The sequence below is a fragment of the Geotrypetes seraphini genome, chromosome 9, assembly GCF_902459505.1.
Source record: "Geotrypetes seraphini chromosome 9, aGeoSer1.1, whole genome shotgun sequence".
Lineage (NCBI taxonomy): Eukaryota > Metazoa > Chordata > Amphibia > Gymnophiona > Dermophiidae > Geotrypetes > Geotrypetes seraphini.
In genome coordinates this window covers 187,931,671-187,949,802 of record NC_047092.1, presented here as the reverse complement: position 1 = coordinate 187,949,802, position 18,132 = coordinate 187,931,671, and the positions used below count along the sequence as shown (strand labels likewise).

Genomic DNA, 18,132 nt, shown 5'->3' with positions numbered 1-18,132 from the left:
GTCTTGACTGAAATGCATATGTGCTGGAAATTCACATAAAGGTATACAGATAAACGCTCTTTGTACTGTAATTGTTCCTTGTGTCTGGAAACTGTCAAGCAGCCATGTCAAGTGTACTCCAGGGCTCTTCCCTGCCTACCTTTATAGATGAGATCTCTGTCACAGAGCCTGGGAGTGCCGTGGAGGCCTCAGCTCTTGTTGCAGAGTGGACTGCAGCTCTGTTTGACTACATACTCATTTTCCCCTTTGTTTTTGAACAGTGAGATGAAACCACCTCTGCATCAGCTTGCCTGTGGGCAAGAGAAACTCAGTGGTATCTGGGAGAGAGTGCAACTGCAGGGACGCTGGGAGAGTGGGTACAGCGCAGGCGGCTGCAGAAATTCCTCTTCTTACCACTGTAATCCTCGCTTTCCTCTCTCCATTCATGCTGATTTTGGAGACAGCAATGTTAAAGTCACTCTGCGTCAGCATTGCCAGAACCATCAGTACCACCCTATTGGGTTTCATATTTTCCAGGTACTATGCTGTGGAAGGTGCTTTGGGGGTCTTGCATAACTGGGCATCGTTTCAAGTTGATTGGATTTTGAGAGACCTCCAATCTAAAAAAACATCTAGGCAGCCTACAGAAGAATGTTTAAAAATAACTCTGCGTGGACATATTAAATACATAGAAAGATACAAAAGGGTAGAGGGGAGAAATACAATCTATGGAAAGAAAAGCTGGGGAGGAACGAATAAAAAAAAGAGTACTGCAAATGCAACTCCTGCTAAGTCCTAACAACTGTAGGGGTCTTTAAATCCAATCTGAATTTTGAAAAAGAGTCTTCCTATCTGAGGTGAATTAAGAGCCCATTGAATCTTGTTACCTTCTGAGGCTTCCTTTCTCCTAAAAAGATTGTTCTAAACCTCTTCTCTACCTTTTGTATGCCTGGTATTGTCTAAGTCTTGGTACCCTGAATTTGAATTTGTATATCGCTTTGAAATGAGATATTGCAATGGAATCCAATTTTTAAATCATAAGAACATAAGCATCGCCTCTGCCGAGTCAGACCATAGGTCCATCGTGCCCAGCAGTCCGCTCCCGTGGCGGCCCCCCAGGTCAATGACCTGTAAGTGACCTTTTTCTTAAAACATTTTTTCCTGTATAGTATCCCTCTAGTTATACCCTTCAATCCCCTTTGCCTTCAGGAACTCGTCCAATCCCATTTTGAAACCCAAAATCGTACTCTGGACACATTCCAGGTGTCCACCACCCTCTGAGTGAAGAATAACTTCCTAGCATTTGTTCTGAATCTGCCCCCCTTCAATTTTTTTCAGTGCCCTCTTGTTTTTGTTGCCCCCGCCAGTCTGAAGAACATAAGAATTGCCACTGCTGAGTCAGACCAGTGGTCCATCATTCCCAGCAGTCCGCTCACGCGGCGGCCCTCTGGTCTAAGACCAGCACCCTAACTGAGACTAGCCCTACCAGTGCACGTTCTTGTTCAGCAGAAACTTGTCTAACTTTGTCTTGAATCTTTGGAGGGTGCTTTCCCCTATAATAACCTCTGGAAGAGCGTTCCAGCTTTCTACCACTCTCTGGGTGAAGAAGAACTTCCTTACGTTTGTACGGAATCTATCCCCTTTCAACTTTAGAGAGTGCCCTCTTGTTCTCCCTACCTTGGAGAGGGTGAACAACCTGTCCTTATCTACTAAGTCTATCCCTTCAGTACCTTGAATGTTTTGATCATGTCCCCTCTCAATCTCCTCTGTTCGAGAGAGAAGAGGCCCAGTTTCTCTAATCTTTCACTGTACAGCAGCTCCTCCAGCCCCTTAACCATCTTAGTCGCTTTTCTCTGGACCCTTTCGAGTAGTACCGTGTCCTTCTTCATGTACGGCGACCAGTGCTGGACGCAGTACTCCAGGTGAGGGCGTACCATGGCCCGGTACAGCGGCATGATAATCTTCTCTGATCTGTTCATGATCTCCTTCTTTATCATTCCTAGCATTCTGTTTACCCTTTTTGCTGCCGCCGCACATTGTGTGGACGGCTTCATCGACTTGTCGATCAGAACTCCCAAGACCCTTTCCTGGGAGGTCTCTCCAAGTACCGCCCCGGACATCCTGTATTCATGCATGAGATTTTTGTTACCGACATGCATCTCTCTACCTTCTCTATACCCTTCATGATCTTGTAAGTTTCTATCATGTCCCCTCTAAGTCTTCGCTTTTCCAGGGAAAAGAACCCCAGCTTCTCCAGCCTCTCAGCATATGGAAGGTTTTCCATGCCCTTTATCATTCTTGTTGCTCTTCTCTGGACACTCTCGAGTATTGCCATATCCTTCTTAAGGTACGGCGACCAGTACTGAACGCAGTATTCCAGATGTGGGCGCACCATCGCCCGATACAGCGGCAGGATAACTTCCTTGGTTCTGGTGGTGATTCCTTTTTTGATAATGCCCAACATTCTGTTCGCCTTTTTTGAGGCTGCTGCGCATTGTGCCGCTGGCTTCATTGTTCTATCCACCAAAACCCCCAAGTCCTTTTCTAGGTTGCCTTCCCCCAATACCATCCCCCCCCCATCGTGTAGTTGTACATCGGGTTTCCATTCCCTATTACATTTCTCTACATTGAAGCTCATCTGCCATTTATTTGCCCATTCACTTAGTTTGTTCAGGTCCTTTTGTAGTTCCTTACATTTCTCAACAGTTCTAACCCTACTGGAGAGTTTTGTGTCGTCCGCGAATTTTATAACTTCGCACTTCGTCCCTGATTCTAGGTCATTAATAAATATATGAAACAGCAGTGGTCCCAATACTGACCCCTGCCGGGACGCCACTCGTGACCCCTTTCCAGTTTGTGTCCCTTTACTCCTACCCTCTGTTTCCTGTCTGCCAGCCAATTTTTGATTCATCTGTGCACTTCCCCTTCCACCCCTTGGTTCCACAGTTTTCTTAGTAGGCGCGCATGGGGTACCTTGTCGAAGGCTTTTTGGAAGTCCAGATATACGATGTCTATGGGGTCACCTTTGTCTAATTGTTCGCTTATCCCCTCAAAGAAGTGCAGTAGGTTTGTTTGGCATGATCTTCCTTTACAGAAACCATGCTGGCTGGTTCTCATCAGATTATTTCTTTCTATATGTTCATGATACTGTCCTTGATTAATGAGTTTAAGCTCACCAGTCTGTAGTTCCCCTGGTCGCCTCTGGATCCTTTTTTGAAGATGAGTGTAACATTCGCTATCCTCCAGTCCTCCGGGACTACCCCTGTTTGCAAGGATATCTGCTGTAGGAACTCCGCTATTTCATCTCTGAGCTCTTTCAGTATTCTTGGGTGGATTCCGTTTGGGCCCGGAGACTTGTCAGATTTTAATCTATCTATCTGTTTGAGTACATCTTCAAGGCTTACCTCCATTGATGATAATTTCTCCTCTTGATCCCCCTTGAAGATTTTTTCCGGTTCCGGCACGTTGGATGTGTCCTCTTTTGTAAAGACCGACAAGAAGAACATGTTTAATCTGTCTGCCACCTCTTTTTCCTCCTTTAGCACTCCCTTCCTGTCTCCCTCATCCAGGGGTCTCACCTCCTTCTTCGCTGGTTGTTTTCCTTTCACATATTCAAAGAATGGTTTAAAATTCCGTGCCTTCTTGGCAAGTCTCTCTTCATACTCTTTTTTTGCTGTTCTGACCACGCGGTGACATTCTTTTTGATGCTTCCTGTGCTCTTTCCAATTTTCCTCCGTTCTATCATTTTTCCACTTCCTGAATGATTTTTTCTTGTCTCCTATCACCTTCTTAACTTCATTGGTTATCCGTGCTGGGTCTCTTGCTTGATTCTTTTTGCACCCTTTTCTAAACCTGGGTATATACAGGTTTTGCGCTTTGTTTACCGTTTCCTTGAATAAGGTCCAGGCTTGCTCGACCATCTGTATTTTCCTGGAGCTGTTCCTGAGTTTTCTCTTTACCATTAGTCTCATGGCATCATAGTTCCCTTTCTTGAATAGGCAGAGCCTTCCATAGCAGACAATTGCAGCCACTGTGGATAGCCATGAGCTGGAAGTAAAGGTGGGAATAAAGTCAAATTGGGGACATTCATTACTGAATTGCTGGTAAAGGAGATTTCCCCCCCCCCCCAATTGAGTTTCTTCTAAATGATGCTATACCAGGAATCCAGAGGAGATGAAGAAGTTGGTTGCCTTTTGTTGCACAGCTGCTAAACTGACCATAGCTGCTGCCTGGATATAGGCTCAGGCATCAACAGCAGACTGTGACCTATTTTCTGTAAGGTGTTTAAAAAAAAAATCTTAGACTGCAAGCCTTTGGAAAAGTTTGGGCATCCCTTATTTCCTGAATAACCAGACAACAAAAAGGAAGTTCTTTGAGTTAAGAAGAGGGGGGAGAGAGTAGGGGGTGGGATGCTTTGTTATTACTGTGTAAAATGCATTACTTTCAGTGAATCAATGAAAACTTAAAGAAAAAAAAGGAACTGTAGGTGCATAAATGAAAATGATTGAGATTTAATCTAACTTTTATGGCTTCATCTGAAAGGGCTGATGCTGCTTGCTGAGCCACCTTCTGCCTCCTCTTGGAACTCACCTTGTCCATTGCCCTCTCTGCAGGTTCCCAGTACTGGCTGGAACATGGGCATTTCATCTTTTCAGGACCTGGAGCCAGTGGTCAGCTGTGTTCCTCACTGCCACTCTCAGGAAGTGAGCCACCTGTGCCGGCTTTCTCTGGGGGAATATGTCATTGTGCCATCCACGTACCTGCCCGATCAGGAAGGAAGTTTTACCATCACTGCACTAACCAAAACAGGAACTGGTGCAGCCTTTGGGTGAGTGCCTCAGCCCCATTTATTTTGTAGCCATGTTAGGTTATCTGCCTTTCTCTCTTCTCATTTCCCTCTTCCCTAGACTTGGAGAGTGAACCTTTAGGGGGAAAAAATTATAGTTCTGCAGTAAATGTTCTAAGCAGCAATGTATGCATTTCCAAAAATGGTGTGTCATTGGACAGGACCACATTTCAGGAGAGAGTGAACCTTCTGCCACACAACCTGTTGATAAAAATATGCTGTCTGGATAGAGTGGTAAAGACAACCCCTCAGAACCTACCCTTGCAGTAAATGAAGAGGGGCTGTTCAGTGCTGTAAAAACATCATTCCAGAGCAACTCTAGTGCCCAGGTCCAACTCCCGTTTCCTAGCAAGAATGTCATCATCTGGAAGTGGAATGAGGCTTTCCAGCAGCTTTGTCAGCCATGTCAGTGATATGGGCTCTAAAACTTTGGATTTAATGTGACAATTGTAAATGTGCAAATCTTTCCAGTCTGAAAGTGTTGTTGAAAATAGTCAAAGGATCGAATCCCCCCATCTTCGTAAGGTCTTGATGAAAGGCCGTAAGGTCTGTCTGGAGGACAAACAGCCACGTTAGGAGTCATGCAGTAAAGACTAACTCTACCTGAATGGGACAAAAGTAAAGTCTTCCAAGGGAAAAATGCTTGAGTACCTGAATAAATTCACGTAAACCATTCTGAGCTCCCCTGGGAGAACAGTATAGAAAATTCAATAAAAAAAAAAATAATAATTTCAACTTGGTGAATGGCAGCAGTTGTGGAATATTTGAAGTAGAAATTGACACAGAGACAAATTTGTCCCCTTCTCTGCAGGAACTCAATTTTCCCGCCCTGTCCCCGTGAATTTTGTCACTCTCCTGTAAGTTCTGCCTTAACCACACAAGCCTCGAACACTTATGATTTTAAAGTGTTGGAGGCTTGTGCAGATGTGCAGAGCTTGCAGGAATGGGGCAGGGACAGGAAAAGAACTCACTGAGGTGGGAAAATGAGTTTCTGCGGGAATGAGAAAAATTTGTCCCCATATCATTCTCTAATTTGAAGTACATAACTGGCTAGGATCCACAGGCAAATATACTCCTAGATATCTAAAGCCGCCCTCTGTGAAAATAATTTCCCCCTCCTCAAACTGTGTTGTTTATTTATTTAAAAATTTATATACTTTTAATTGCCTTTGATCCCTTAGGAAGATGGGTGCATTTTGGCATGAGTATGGGCAATACTGCTTTGACGCTTTTTAATGTGTACGCCCCTAATTCGAACCAAGCAGAGTTTTTAAAGTCTCTACAACAATTGATTTTACCACTGGCTGCTTCTAATTTAGTAGTGGCGGGAGATTTTAATGCTGTTATGGATCCTTTAATGGATAAAAAACCTAGAAAAATTATAAAATCATTAGGTTTGGATAATTTTGTACAGTCTTCAAATTTAAAAGATATATGGCGTATTCTTCATTTTAATGAACGAGAATTTTCTTTTTGTTCCCATGTTCATAAGTCATTTTCAAGAATTGACTATGTTTTTATTTCAGATCATTTAGTGCATCAAGTAACACAAGCCTCTATTGATCCTATCATTATGTCTGATCATGGAGGGGTGTGGGTGGAATTTAATGTTATTGGTCAAGGCAGTAGTAGACCAGTTTGGAGATTTGATAATGCATTGCTTGCAGATCAAGAAATTTCTGTAGAAACTTTGTGGGAAGCTTTTAAGGTAACTATGAGAGGGCAAATTATTTCGTACTCAGCTGATGTTAAAAAACAAATAAAAAAGCAATTTTTTAGTTTAGAACAAGAAATAAGACTTCTAGAGGCAAAATTGGTTGAAAAATGGGAGCAGTCTACATTACAAGCTCTTTTAAAAATTAAATGTAAATATAATGAGATTTCTTCTAAGTTAATCAGAAATGATATTTTTTCGCAGTAAGCTTTGTATTATGGAAGCTCTAATAAGGCGGGAAGATTATTGGCTAATTATCTTAAAGTAAAGAAAAGGAAAGCAAAAATTAGTATAATCAAAGATGAAAAAGGAGATACACATTCCCAAATTGGAACTATTTTAAAACAATTTTTGAAATTTTATAAAGCCCTTTATTCTTCTGAGCCTTATATAGAAAGGGAAAAGGATGGCTTTGAATTTTTAAATTTAATTGAGGGTCCAAAGGTTCCTGATCATATAAAAAGAAGTTTAGAAGAACCTATATCGCTAAAAGAATTAAAAACAGCATTGAAGTCTCTTAAAGTTGGGACCGCTCCAGGTGGTGACGGTTATACTGTAGAGTTTTATAAGTCTTTTCAAAATACCTTGTTACCCTATTTATTAAATTTATATTTGAGTCAACTGAATAAAGGTTGTTTTACAGGTACTATGACAGAATCATTAATTATTGTTTTGCCGAAGCCAAATAAAGATGTTACTTTTGTTTCAAACTACAGGCCTATTTCTTTAATTAATGTTGATGGAAAATTGCTAGCTAAGCTTTTAGCCTTACGTTTGAGAAAGGCTCTTCCTTATATAATTGGAATGCACCAAACGGGCTTTGTTGCTCACAGACACTCTTCTAATAATACTAGACTGGCTCTTCAGATGTTATATTTAACAAAAGACTTAAAAGACCCAGCCTTCTCTGTGTCATTGGATGCGGAGAAGGCTTTTGATCGAGTAGAGTGGGTCTTTATGTATCAAGCAATAGAATGGTTTGGTGGGTTCAGGATTTATACAAATGATTAAAGCATTGTATAGCTCCCCTGTTGCTAGATTATATAGAAACATAGAACGATGACGGCAGAAAAGGGCCAAGGCCCATCAAGTCTGCCCAATCTATAGACCCTCCCCTTAAGATTAGCCAATGTTTTACCCTGACCCACGTAGGGATCCCACATGGGCATCCCATTTATTCTTAAAATCTGGCACGCTGCTGGCCTCGATTACCTGTACTGGAAGCTTGTTCCATTGATCAATCACTCGCTCCGTGAAGAAATACTTCCTGGTGTCGCCGTGAAATTTTCCGCCCTTGAGTTTGAGCGGGTGCCCCCTTGTGGTTGAGGGGCCTCTGAGAAGGAAAATGTTATCTTCCACTTCTATACGTCCGGTGACATATTTAAACGTCTCAATCATGTCTCCCCTCTCCCTGCGTTCCTCGAGAGTGTAGAGCTGCAAATTGTTTAGTCTTGCTTCGTACGAGAGACCTTTAAGCCCTGAGACCATTCTGGTGGCCATCCTTTGGACCGACTCGACCCTCTGCATGTCTTTGCGATAATGTGGCTTCCAGAATTGCACGCAGTATTCCAGATGAGGTTTCACCATGGTCCTGTATAATGGCATTATGACTGCAGGCTTTCTGCTGACGAAACTTCTACGGATGCAACCTAGCATCTGCCTTGCCCTTGAGGAAGCCTTCTCCACCTGATTGGCAGATTTCATGTCTGCGCTAATGATTACTCCTAAATCTCGTTCTGCTGAAGTCCTGGTCAAGGTCTCCCCGTTCAAGGTATAAGTTCTGCACGGGTTTCTGCTACCTAGGTGCATGACCTTACATTTTCCAGCATTGAAGCCCAGCTGCCAGGTTGAGGACCAGCATTCCAATGTACGCAGGTCCTGCGCCATAATATCTTGTAGATTGCCCTCGCTTACCATATTACATAGTTTGGCGTCGTCGGCGAATAATGTTACTTTACCTTGAAGCCCTTGAGTCAGATCTCCTATGAATATGTTGAAGAGGAGCGGACCCAAGACCGAGCCCTGCGGCACCCCGCTGGTCACCTCCGATGTCTCAGAGAAAGTACCGTTAACCATCACCCTCTGAAGTCTGCCACTCAGCCAATCATTGACCCATGCCGTCAGAGTCTCTCCTAACCCCATCGATTTCATCTTGTTTAACAGTCTGCGGTGTGGGACGCTGTCAAAAGCTTTACTGAAGTCTAGGTACACTATGTCCAGTGAATCTCCTTCGTCCAGTCTTTTTGTTACCCAGTCAAAGAAGCTGATGAGGTTTGATTGGCAGGACCTACCCTTGGTGAATCCATGTTGATTGGGGTCCCGTAGATTCCCTTCGTCCAAGACCGTGTCCAATTGGCGTTTGATCAGTGTTTCCATGAGTTTGCATACTATCGATGTCAGACTCACCGGTCTGTAATTTGCAGCCTCTGTCCTGCAACCCTTTTTGTGTAGAGGAACGACGTTAGCTGTTTTCCAGTCCAAGGGGACTGTCCCTGTACTCAGTGAGAGATTGAAGAGCACGGCTAACGGTTCTGCCAGGACATCACCTAACTCCCTGAGCACTCTGGGGTGCAGATTGTCTGGTCCCATGGCTTTGTCCACCTTGAGTCTTGTTAGCTCAAAGTAAACCTCGCTGGGTGTGAATTTAAAATTCCGAAACGGGTCTTTTGTGTTTGACTGTGGCTTCAATTGAGGGCCGGACCCTGGCGCCTCGCAGGTGAAGACCGAACAGAAGTATTCATTTAGTAGTTCGGCCTTTTCGGGATCCGATTCTGCGTAATTCCCGTCCGTTTTTTTTCAGGCATACTATCCCATCTGTGTTTTTTTTCCTGTCACTGATATACCGGAAAAAGGATTTGTCCCCTTTCTTATTGTTGTTTGCTAGAGTTTCTTCCACACGAAGTTTGGCCTCCCTGACTACCGTTTTGACCTCTGTGGACTTGATCCTGTGTAGCAGTTGATCTTCGCTTTTCCCCGTGCGTTTGAAGGAAGCAAATGCGTTTTTCTTCTCCTTAACGAGACGTGAGATCTCTGCGGTGAACCACTGGGGTTTGTCTTTTCTTCGCCGTTTGTGTGATGATTTTATGTAACGGCCGGTTGCCTCGTGTATGACAGATTTCAGGGATGACCACATATCCTCCACATTCCCTGTCTCAGTTTGGACATGGAGCGCCTGATGGACGAAAACTCCCATGCGTGCAAAGTCTGTTCCTCGGAAGTTGAGTACCTTTGTTTTAGTGTTTGATCTATGGTATGATTTATTGATAATAATTTTTCAGAATCTTTTAAATTGCAAAGGGGGGTTAGACAAGGTTGTCCTCTGTCTCCTTTACTTTTTGATATAGTACTTGAACCCTTGTTATTAGCTATTCAACAGGTAGGGGAGATACAGGGTATTCCGTATTCTGACAAAGAATATAAGGTATCTGCTTATGCAGATGATATACTGCTCCATTTGAGGAATCCTGAAACAACCATTCCATGTTTGCTTGATTTGATTGAGCAATTTGGGAAATTCTCAGGATATAAAATAAATTGGAATAAATCAGAAATTCTTCCTTTAAATGTACATTATGTAAAAGGTTTATTTGACTCATTTCCTTTTATTTGGAAGGAGGAAGGAATAAAGTATTTAGGTATCTGGATAAAAAACACATTTGAGGAGACAATGAAAGTGAATGAAAAAACTTTATTACAAAAGGTCACAGAGCTATGTGAACAATGGAATCCGTTGCATTTGTCTTGGTGGGGAAGAGTCCAAACTGTTAAGATGATATTGCCTGTTGTTTGTTACCAAATGGGTATGATACCAGTTTTTTTCCAGGGGTCTTTTTATAAAAAGTTAAACAGTATCTTGTCTAAATTTATTTGGCTGGGTAAAAGAGTAAGAATTTCTTTAGTATCTTTACAAAGGCCAATTGCGGAGGGTGGGGTAAATTTTCCAAATTTTTATAGGTACCATCAATCCTATATCTTGCGTCAAGGTATGTATGGGGTCCTCCCAGAACTCATGGAAAAGTTACCTGATTGGTTATGGTTAGAAGGGCAGCTCATGTTTCCTATAAGGCTTCGTCATCTTCTCAGTATTAAAATGCCTAGGTTACGGAAAAATAATAAGATTTTAATGGACACATGGAAAACTTTAAGATATGTTAATAATTTAACACCTCTTCCGATTCAAAAATCTACATGTCAAAATATCTGGCTCAACTCCAGGATCCAAATTGGCAGGTTTAAGATTGTCTGGAAGGATTGGATTAAAGTAGGTATAAGAACTTTAAAAGATGTTATATTTGAAGGTAAATTGCTGGACTTTTCACAGTTGCAAATAAAATTTGGCCTTGATAAAAAACAAAGTTATAAATGGTTGCAACTGAAGCAGGCCATTCAGGCAGGGTTCCCTGAATGGAAATCTCTCAATAATCATTTTAGCTTAGAATTCCTATGCTTTCAGGCAGATTTCTTGGGTCACCAAGCCGCGCAGTGGTATAAATCTGGCCTTGTAAAGAAGAAACCAAAGAGTGGACTTAGAGATATTTGGAGCATTGAGATTAAGCATCAAATTAATGCGTCTCAATGGCCACGTATTTGGTCCTGGAGGATGAAGTGTACAATGTCTTCATCTATGAGGCAAACATGGTTTTTCCTGTTGCATAAAGCACTCTGGACCCCTGTTTGTTTACAAAAATTGGACTGCTCTAGGTCTAATAGATGTTGGCATTGTCACTTGGAAGCTGGTACTTTAGATCATTTATTGTTTTATTGTCCATTCATTAAAACTTTTTGGTTGTCAATTTGGGATCAAATAAATCAATTGCTTGAAAATTATGTAGCATTATCTTATGATACAATTTTGTTTGGCATACTGATGAGAGCTAAGCCTCAAATATCGGCTAATAATAATAAGCTTTTAATGATTTTAACTGGAGTTGCCATTCAACAAATAACATATAACTGGAAAGATTGTACAAGATTGAACTATCCGTTTTGGTGGAACTCAGTATGTCATATATTTAAAATGGAGAGAGCGTTGGCAGTACAAAAAGGCTATTATCATAAATTTAAGGATGTGTGGGGGCCATTTATAAGGTATTATAAAGAATAATTTACACTTTACCCAAATTTTAATTTTTTATTGTGGTATGGGGGGGTGGGTTTTTATTAACAATATATTCTAATGCTAAGATATTATATTTATGTGGTATATCTATTTTGTTGGAAAAGTGATATAGGAGGAGGGAGGGTTAAATTTTCTTGTTGAAAGATTGCTGATTTTCAAGTGATGCTGTATCTTACGTGTTTGTTATTTATTGTACACTTGTTGTAAATTATAAATGAATAAAGAATTTTTAAAAAAAATGTATATACCGCATAATAACTATGAAGTTTACAAAATGACATACAAATTAACTTAGGCTCCATAAACAAACGGTATCTGATTATATTTCAACAAAACAAAGAAAGACTTTAACAGACTTTCATTTTATTTAAATTCATCCTGCCAGGATAAAGCCACAAAATCCCAAAAAGGCATTAACAGGCACAGGAAGGCATTAACAGAGAAAAGCATTAGCACAAGAAAAGCATTGACAAATAATTGCGTTGTAATGAGTCCCCTGTTGCCAGTGCTCCTGATTTATGGAAGTTAAGACAAGATCTAGAAAAGTCCCCATACTCAGATGCTTTCCAGAAGAGTTGGAAGAGACTGACAGGGATGTATAAGATGGACTAATAAGACATTGGCAAAAACGAGATCTTAACTGCATCTCCAGATTCCCCATGCTTTCCCTAGTTAATGGGTCTAAGACAAGAACAAATAATAAAGAAATAATAAGGGGGACAGAGGGCACCCCTGTCTTGTCCCTGTATGAACAGCAAATTGTTCAGTAGAACATAAGATTTGCCGCTGCTGGGTCAGACCAGTGGTCCATCGTGCCCAGCAGTCAGCTCACGCGGCGGCCCTTAGGTCAAAGACCAGTGCCCTATTTGAGTCTAGTCTAACTTGCGCATGTTGTGTTCCAGTAGGAACTTATCCAACCTTGTCTTGAATCCCTGAAGGATGTTTTCCCCTATAACAGTCTCCGGAAGAGCGTTCCAGGTTTCTACCACTCTCTGGGTGAAGAAAAATTTCCTTACATTTGTACAGAACCTTTTCCCTTCCAACTTTAGCAAGTGCCCTCTCGTTCTCTTCACCTTGGAGAGGGTGAAGAATCTCTCTTTCTCTACTAAGTCAATTCCCTTCAATATCTTGAATGTTTCAATCATGTCCCTTCTCAATCTTCTCTTCTCAGTGGAGAAAGAGGCCCAGTTTCTCTAGCCTCTCATTGTACGGCAACTCCCCCAGCCCCTTAACCATTTTTGTCACTCTTCTCTGGACCCTTTCGAGTAGTACTATGTCCTTTTTCATGTATGTTGACCAGTGTTGGACGCAGTATTCCAGGTGGGGGCGTGCCCAAGTCTCTAGCTATTCTGTTGACATGTATGCTCGCTGATAAAAAATATTAATTGCCTTGTTAAAATAACCTATGATGGGACTTCCGGCAGCAGGACTTTACAGCTCTGATACGCCCAATACGGACCGGCACTTAATTGCAATTTTGCCCTCTCCAAACAGCCTACAAGGAACAGTGACCTCAGTATCTGCTCAGCTGTGCCCTTCGTCTGAGTTTGGAGTCTGATGGCTGCTAAAGTGATGAAAAAGGACCACGAGAGGGGCGGAACACGTGGCTCCGGCATCGTCAGTAACCCCAAGCTCTGCCTGGGTGGCTGAGGTAACCGCAAAAGTACAGGCAGCCTTGGAAGGCACCCTCAGTGACAAATTACAGCATATTGTAGACAAGCTCGATAACCTGGATCAACATTTTGCCACCTTGTCCTCAGAAGTGTGGGAAACTCAGCAATGGATCAGCAACACCGAGGACTCCCTGCAGCAGCTCTTCAGGAGCAATCGGTGCACACTGCGTCCTTGGCAGCTCAACAGGCCAAGGTAGAGGATCTTGAGAACAGATCCCGCCGGAACAATCTCCAGCTTGTAGGCCTGCCTATTCTGAAGACTGTGGGCCCCCACATCATTGTGATTCCCCTGAGGCTGCTCAGCGGTAATCTGTGGATTGGCAGACTGGATGGGCCATTTGGCCTTTATCTGCCATCATGTTTCTGTGTTTCTAGTTGCTAATCCAGAAGTTGCACACATCAATTCCATTGTGCACAGAGTCTAGGAGGGCATGGGTGTGCCTAACAGCCAAAAGTGCTCACCCTCCATCCAACAACTTTGGTGGCCCATGGCATGGTATATGGCTAGAATAGCATGATCTGTAATCAAACAAACATCTGTTTTTATTATCCCCTCTCGATTAGGAACAAAGCCAAACTTTACCCATTATTGACACAGAAATTGTCACAGATATTTTTTGTTTTGCTTTTACAGGAAACCCATTCAGAGTCAGGAAAAGCTGGGACAGATCTTAGAAGAGGTAGGTTTCTTACATTTGTATGGTGTTTTTTTTGTGCTCTTTGATTGTTTCCGGTGCTAGAACAAATCAATCCTGTTTAAATTAGAAGGATGTTGTGCTTTGGCTAAGTCTAGACTTTGGGAATCTGAACAAGTTTCTTAAAAAACAATGCATTGAGTTAGTCCAATAAAAAAGGTATTGCCTTATTTCCTTTGTTTTTTGTTTTCTTTCTTTAAAAACAAAAGAAACTCAAGCTATTCTCCTTGGGTTCTTTACAGAATGACTTTCTATGTTTCCTGATTCTAAACAGTTGAAGTGCTCACATTCTCATTCACCTGTTTTAATGACAATTTCTGGTGCTTCACTTTATAAAACAGATAGTTTATACTTTACGTCGTTTCATATATCACCCTTCAAAATATCATCAAAGTAGTGTACAAAATATATTGAAACATTTGCACATTAAAGCCAATTAAATAGTGATGAGGATGGCTTTTCGCGCTTCAGTGATTCCCCCAATAGCCTTCGCAAAAAGATATGTTGAACTCTTCTCGCAATTCTTAGGACAGGAGCCTTCCAATGAAATGCCCCCATCTTTCCCCTTGGCTTAGCTGTGGCATCAGAACTATTCACTAATACTACGAAGTAGTAATAATAGCAGGCCAAATAAGAAAGGGGTTGAGAATGTCTTTCTGAGAACAAATTAACTCTCTGAAATTTAATGCAATGGGATGAAACTTAGCAAGTGGGGAAAGACATGCTGAGTTAAAACATGAGTCATTTTAGACTCTCATTTGTCTTGATGTTCCTGCCTGGTGTGCACTTACAACCACTGATACCTCCTCTTTTATGTCCATTTTTTTTATTCATGACACTGTTGCTTTTGGGGAAGTGATAGATTTTGTATAGTAAGAAGTTCTTCCCTATTTCCATTTGTTGTGGATTAATTTCTGGAGTTAAAAAATGGGCCAAATCAGACCAGGGGTGCCAGAGAAATGTGCCCCCCTCCCTCAAAAAAAATGACCCTAGTGCATTTTTATGGGAAAAGGAATTCCAGTTTCTGTAGTATTGAAACTTAATGTAAAAGGTACCAGCTGGAAACAGGTAAAGCAATTTAAAAGGTGGAATTCCCTCGTCGTCCAACCCCTGAAAACGACCGTATTTTTCGCTCCATAAAAGTGCATCTTAAGGGGGTGGGTCAGTAGAGTGGGCACAGTTGATGGGCTGTAGCCCTTTTCTGCCGTCATCTTTCTATATTTCTATGAGGAAGGGTGGGAAACAGACTTGAAGACAGGGCAGATGCCGGACTAGAGGGGGTAGAAAGGGGAGGACTCAAAATGTTAGCAGAAGGAAGATAGAGAGAGGGAGAAACCTGAAACAAAGTGGAGGCAGAAGAGAGAGGGGCATATGTTGAACTTAGGGGTGTATAGAGGAAAGAGAGAGACTGAGACTGCAGAGAAGTGGAAAGATTCTGGACCAGGGAGGGAGGAAGGAAAGAGAGATAGAGAGAGAAGCAGAGAAAGATCTGGAAGAAAGGATAACAAATGTTGGACATGGGGGGGGGTTTGGTAAGCAGAAGAAAGACAGAAAGAGATAGAGACCTGGACCCAAAGGGGATGGGGCTGGATTGTGAAAGAAATGTTGGATGCACAGTCAGAAGGAAGTCCAAGCAGAAACTAATTAAATCACCAGACAACAAAGGTAGGAAAAATTATATTATTTTCAATTTAGTGATCGAAATGTGTCAGTTTTGAGAATTTATATCTGCTGTGTGTATAGGAATAATGAAAGGAAAAGTTGTATTACAATTAGAAGGGGAGGGGGGACAGGGTGCAGAGCCTGGCAGGGAGTGAGGGGGTTGGGTGCAGAGCCTGGTTTAGAATTTGGTTTAGAATGGGTTTTTTTCTTGTTTTCCTACTCTAAATCTAGAGTGCGTCTTATGGAGCAAAAAATACGGTAATTCCCTTCACATCTGCCCCCCCCACCCCCCCGCAACTGTCCACCACCCTACAAATTGGTCTTTCCTCAAAAACTGTCCCACACTTAAAAACTAACTCTTGCAATTGCCACTCTTTGAAAAGATCTTGAGAAATTGCAAAGTAACATCTGTTGCCTTGCGCAGGGCCAGATTAAGCGTAAGAGGGATGGAGGGGAATGGTCCGCCCTGGGTGCCATCTTGGTGGGAGTGCCAGCACTCTTCCTCCTCTCCGCTCCCCTGTCATGCACGTAGAGCTGACACAACGCAGGCAGCAAGTTTGTGATGCTGCTTGTACGGGGGAAGGGAAGGGGGGATCAGGAAGGAGCAGTGGGAGCAGTCTGAGTGGCAGAGCATTAACCTTTCCCATATTAAACAGGTTTTCAGTCTTAGAAAAAGATAGAAACAGAGAAAAATGAAGGCAGATAAAGACTCTATGGCCTATCTAATCTGCCTATCCATTCCATCTTCTTACCATGTGTCTCTCAAACATTTTCAGCTCCGTCACACTAAACAGAGCAAATGTTTTTCACAGCACATTATAATTGAAATTATAAAATTGCAAAACCAACAACAAATTAAATTTGAGAATTGTAAGAACAGTGAAACTAAAATGGATAGAATAGAATTGCTAATCAATGTGATGGATGTGCTTGTTTTTGAGTGCAAATTAACTCAAAATGCAGCTCGATAGTTGAAAAACAAGCATGCATTTCATCATGCATCTGCAATCAATCTTTTTTTTTGATTTAATTTCTGTCAGAGCTGAAAATCCAAGTTCACAAAGATTAGAAGATCCAAATGGTAGCAAAGCCTTGATTGCTTTGTCATTCAATAAAGATAAAAATAAAATTATTTGCCATTGGTTTTCAAGAAACAATCACATCATAGAAGGATGCTTGTCTGGGCAGTGGTATCCTTACATACACAGACGCTCATAACATTGACAGACTTTTGCATACGTGATGTACATGTCATCTATTCTGGTGTGTACTTCTGAAGGGAATTTTTTAAAATAAAGTACAATTCTGGAATCTCTTCAGGGCACACAGTTTGAGAGAGACACTATCTTCTCTCTTAGAGATCCTGTGTATTTGCCAAGGAAGGGCCATCCTCAGCTGTCAGTTGAGAGCTTATACTTGAATCATAGCCAAAAGGCATAGAATCGATGCAGCTGAGGGTAGTATGCAAATGAACTGCAATCTCAGGAATTTCATCAGTCCCTCTCTGCTCCCACACATCCACTCTCCTTGACTGTTTGTCCCCTTCTATCCCTGCAGGTCACCTTTACGGACATTATGCGAAGATGGGAGGAGTCTTGAAGAAATGTTACTGATGTTGTCTGACAACAGTACTGGAAGAAAGTTACTGGGGTTTAAATACTTCAGGATGATGAGCATCACTGGTTCAGTTCACAGCGATTATGCAGAAACCCCTAAAGCCTGCCTTCAGTTTGTTTGGTAATCTTTTTTTTTTTTCCAACTGGGGCCACTTTGACAAAAAAACTCCCAAAACAGTTGGCTTACTGAACAAGAAGAGAGCCCCCCCCCCCCCCCTCAAATTATATAGGAAGCCTGGCTGCTAAGCTAATTGCAGAATGACTTATGTAACTAGAAGTCTGATCCCTACCATACATCCCTTATTCTCTTCCCAGCCACTCTCTCTTCTCCTTCCACACACTTCACAAATAAAAGGCAGTTATGTATTCAGTTTCTTTTGGTCTCCTGGGTTGCTCCTTGTTAATGATTGCTTTTCCAGTCTCTCAACACCGTGGACGTAGCACATCTGTCCTGCCTTCAGTGCTCTGTATTGGCAGGTTTTATCATTTATTACTGCACTCCAAAGCTTCTTTTTGAATTAGACTACTGCACACTTGTTCCCGCTAGGGTCCTGTTCCATCTACTTGTGCCTGTAGCATGTCCCCTAACACGATTTGCAAGTGGACACAGCTCAAAAAAGGTTGGAACAATGCATTCATGCTGTAGCATATACACGTTCAGCAACTTTATCAGTTCAGTCTTTCCTATAGGATTTTTCCATATACATGCTCACTAAACACTGTGTCCCGACGCACCTGAACGTCCACACGGTAGTGTTGCACAAAGGAACATAAGAACATAAGAAGCGCCATCTCCGGATCAGACCTTCGGTCCATCAAGTCCGGCGA

The 18,132-nt window shown here is 42.0% G+C and overlaps 1 protein-coding gene across 1 annotated transcript in view; it reads left to right on the top strand.

Moving 5' to 3' along the window:
* Nucleotides 1-17,678, top strand: part of CAPN10 (calpain 10) — a 61,533-nt gene extending 43,855 nt beyond the window's left edge. Inside the window, exons 9-12 of the mRNA XM_033959316.1 lie at nt 261-516; nt 4,593-4,807; nt 13,966-14,011; nt 17,246-17,678. Coding sequence (XP_033815207.1) covers nt 261-516; nt 4,593-4,807; nt 13,966-14,011; nt 17,246-17,287 — 559 coding nt within the window. The 3' untranslated portion in view covers nt 17,288-17,678. The remainder of the gene's footprint in view (nt 1-260; nt 517-4,592; nt 4,808-13,965; nt 14,012-17,245) is intronic.
* Nucleotides 17,679-18,132: the final 454 nt, after the last annotated feature.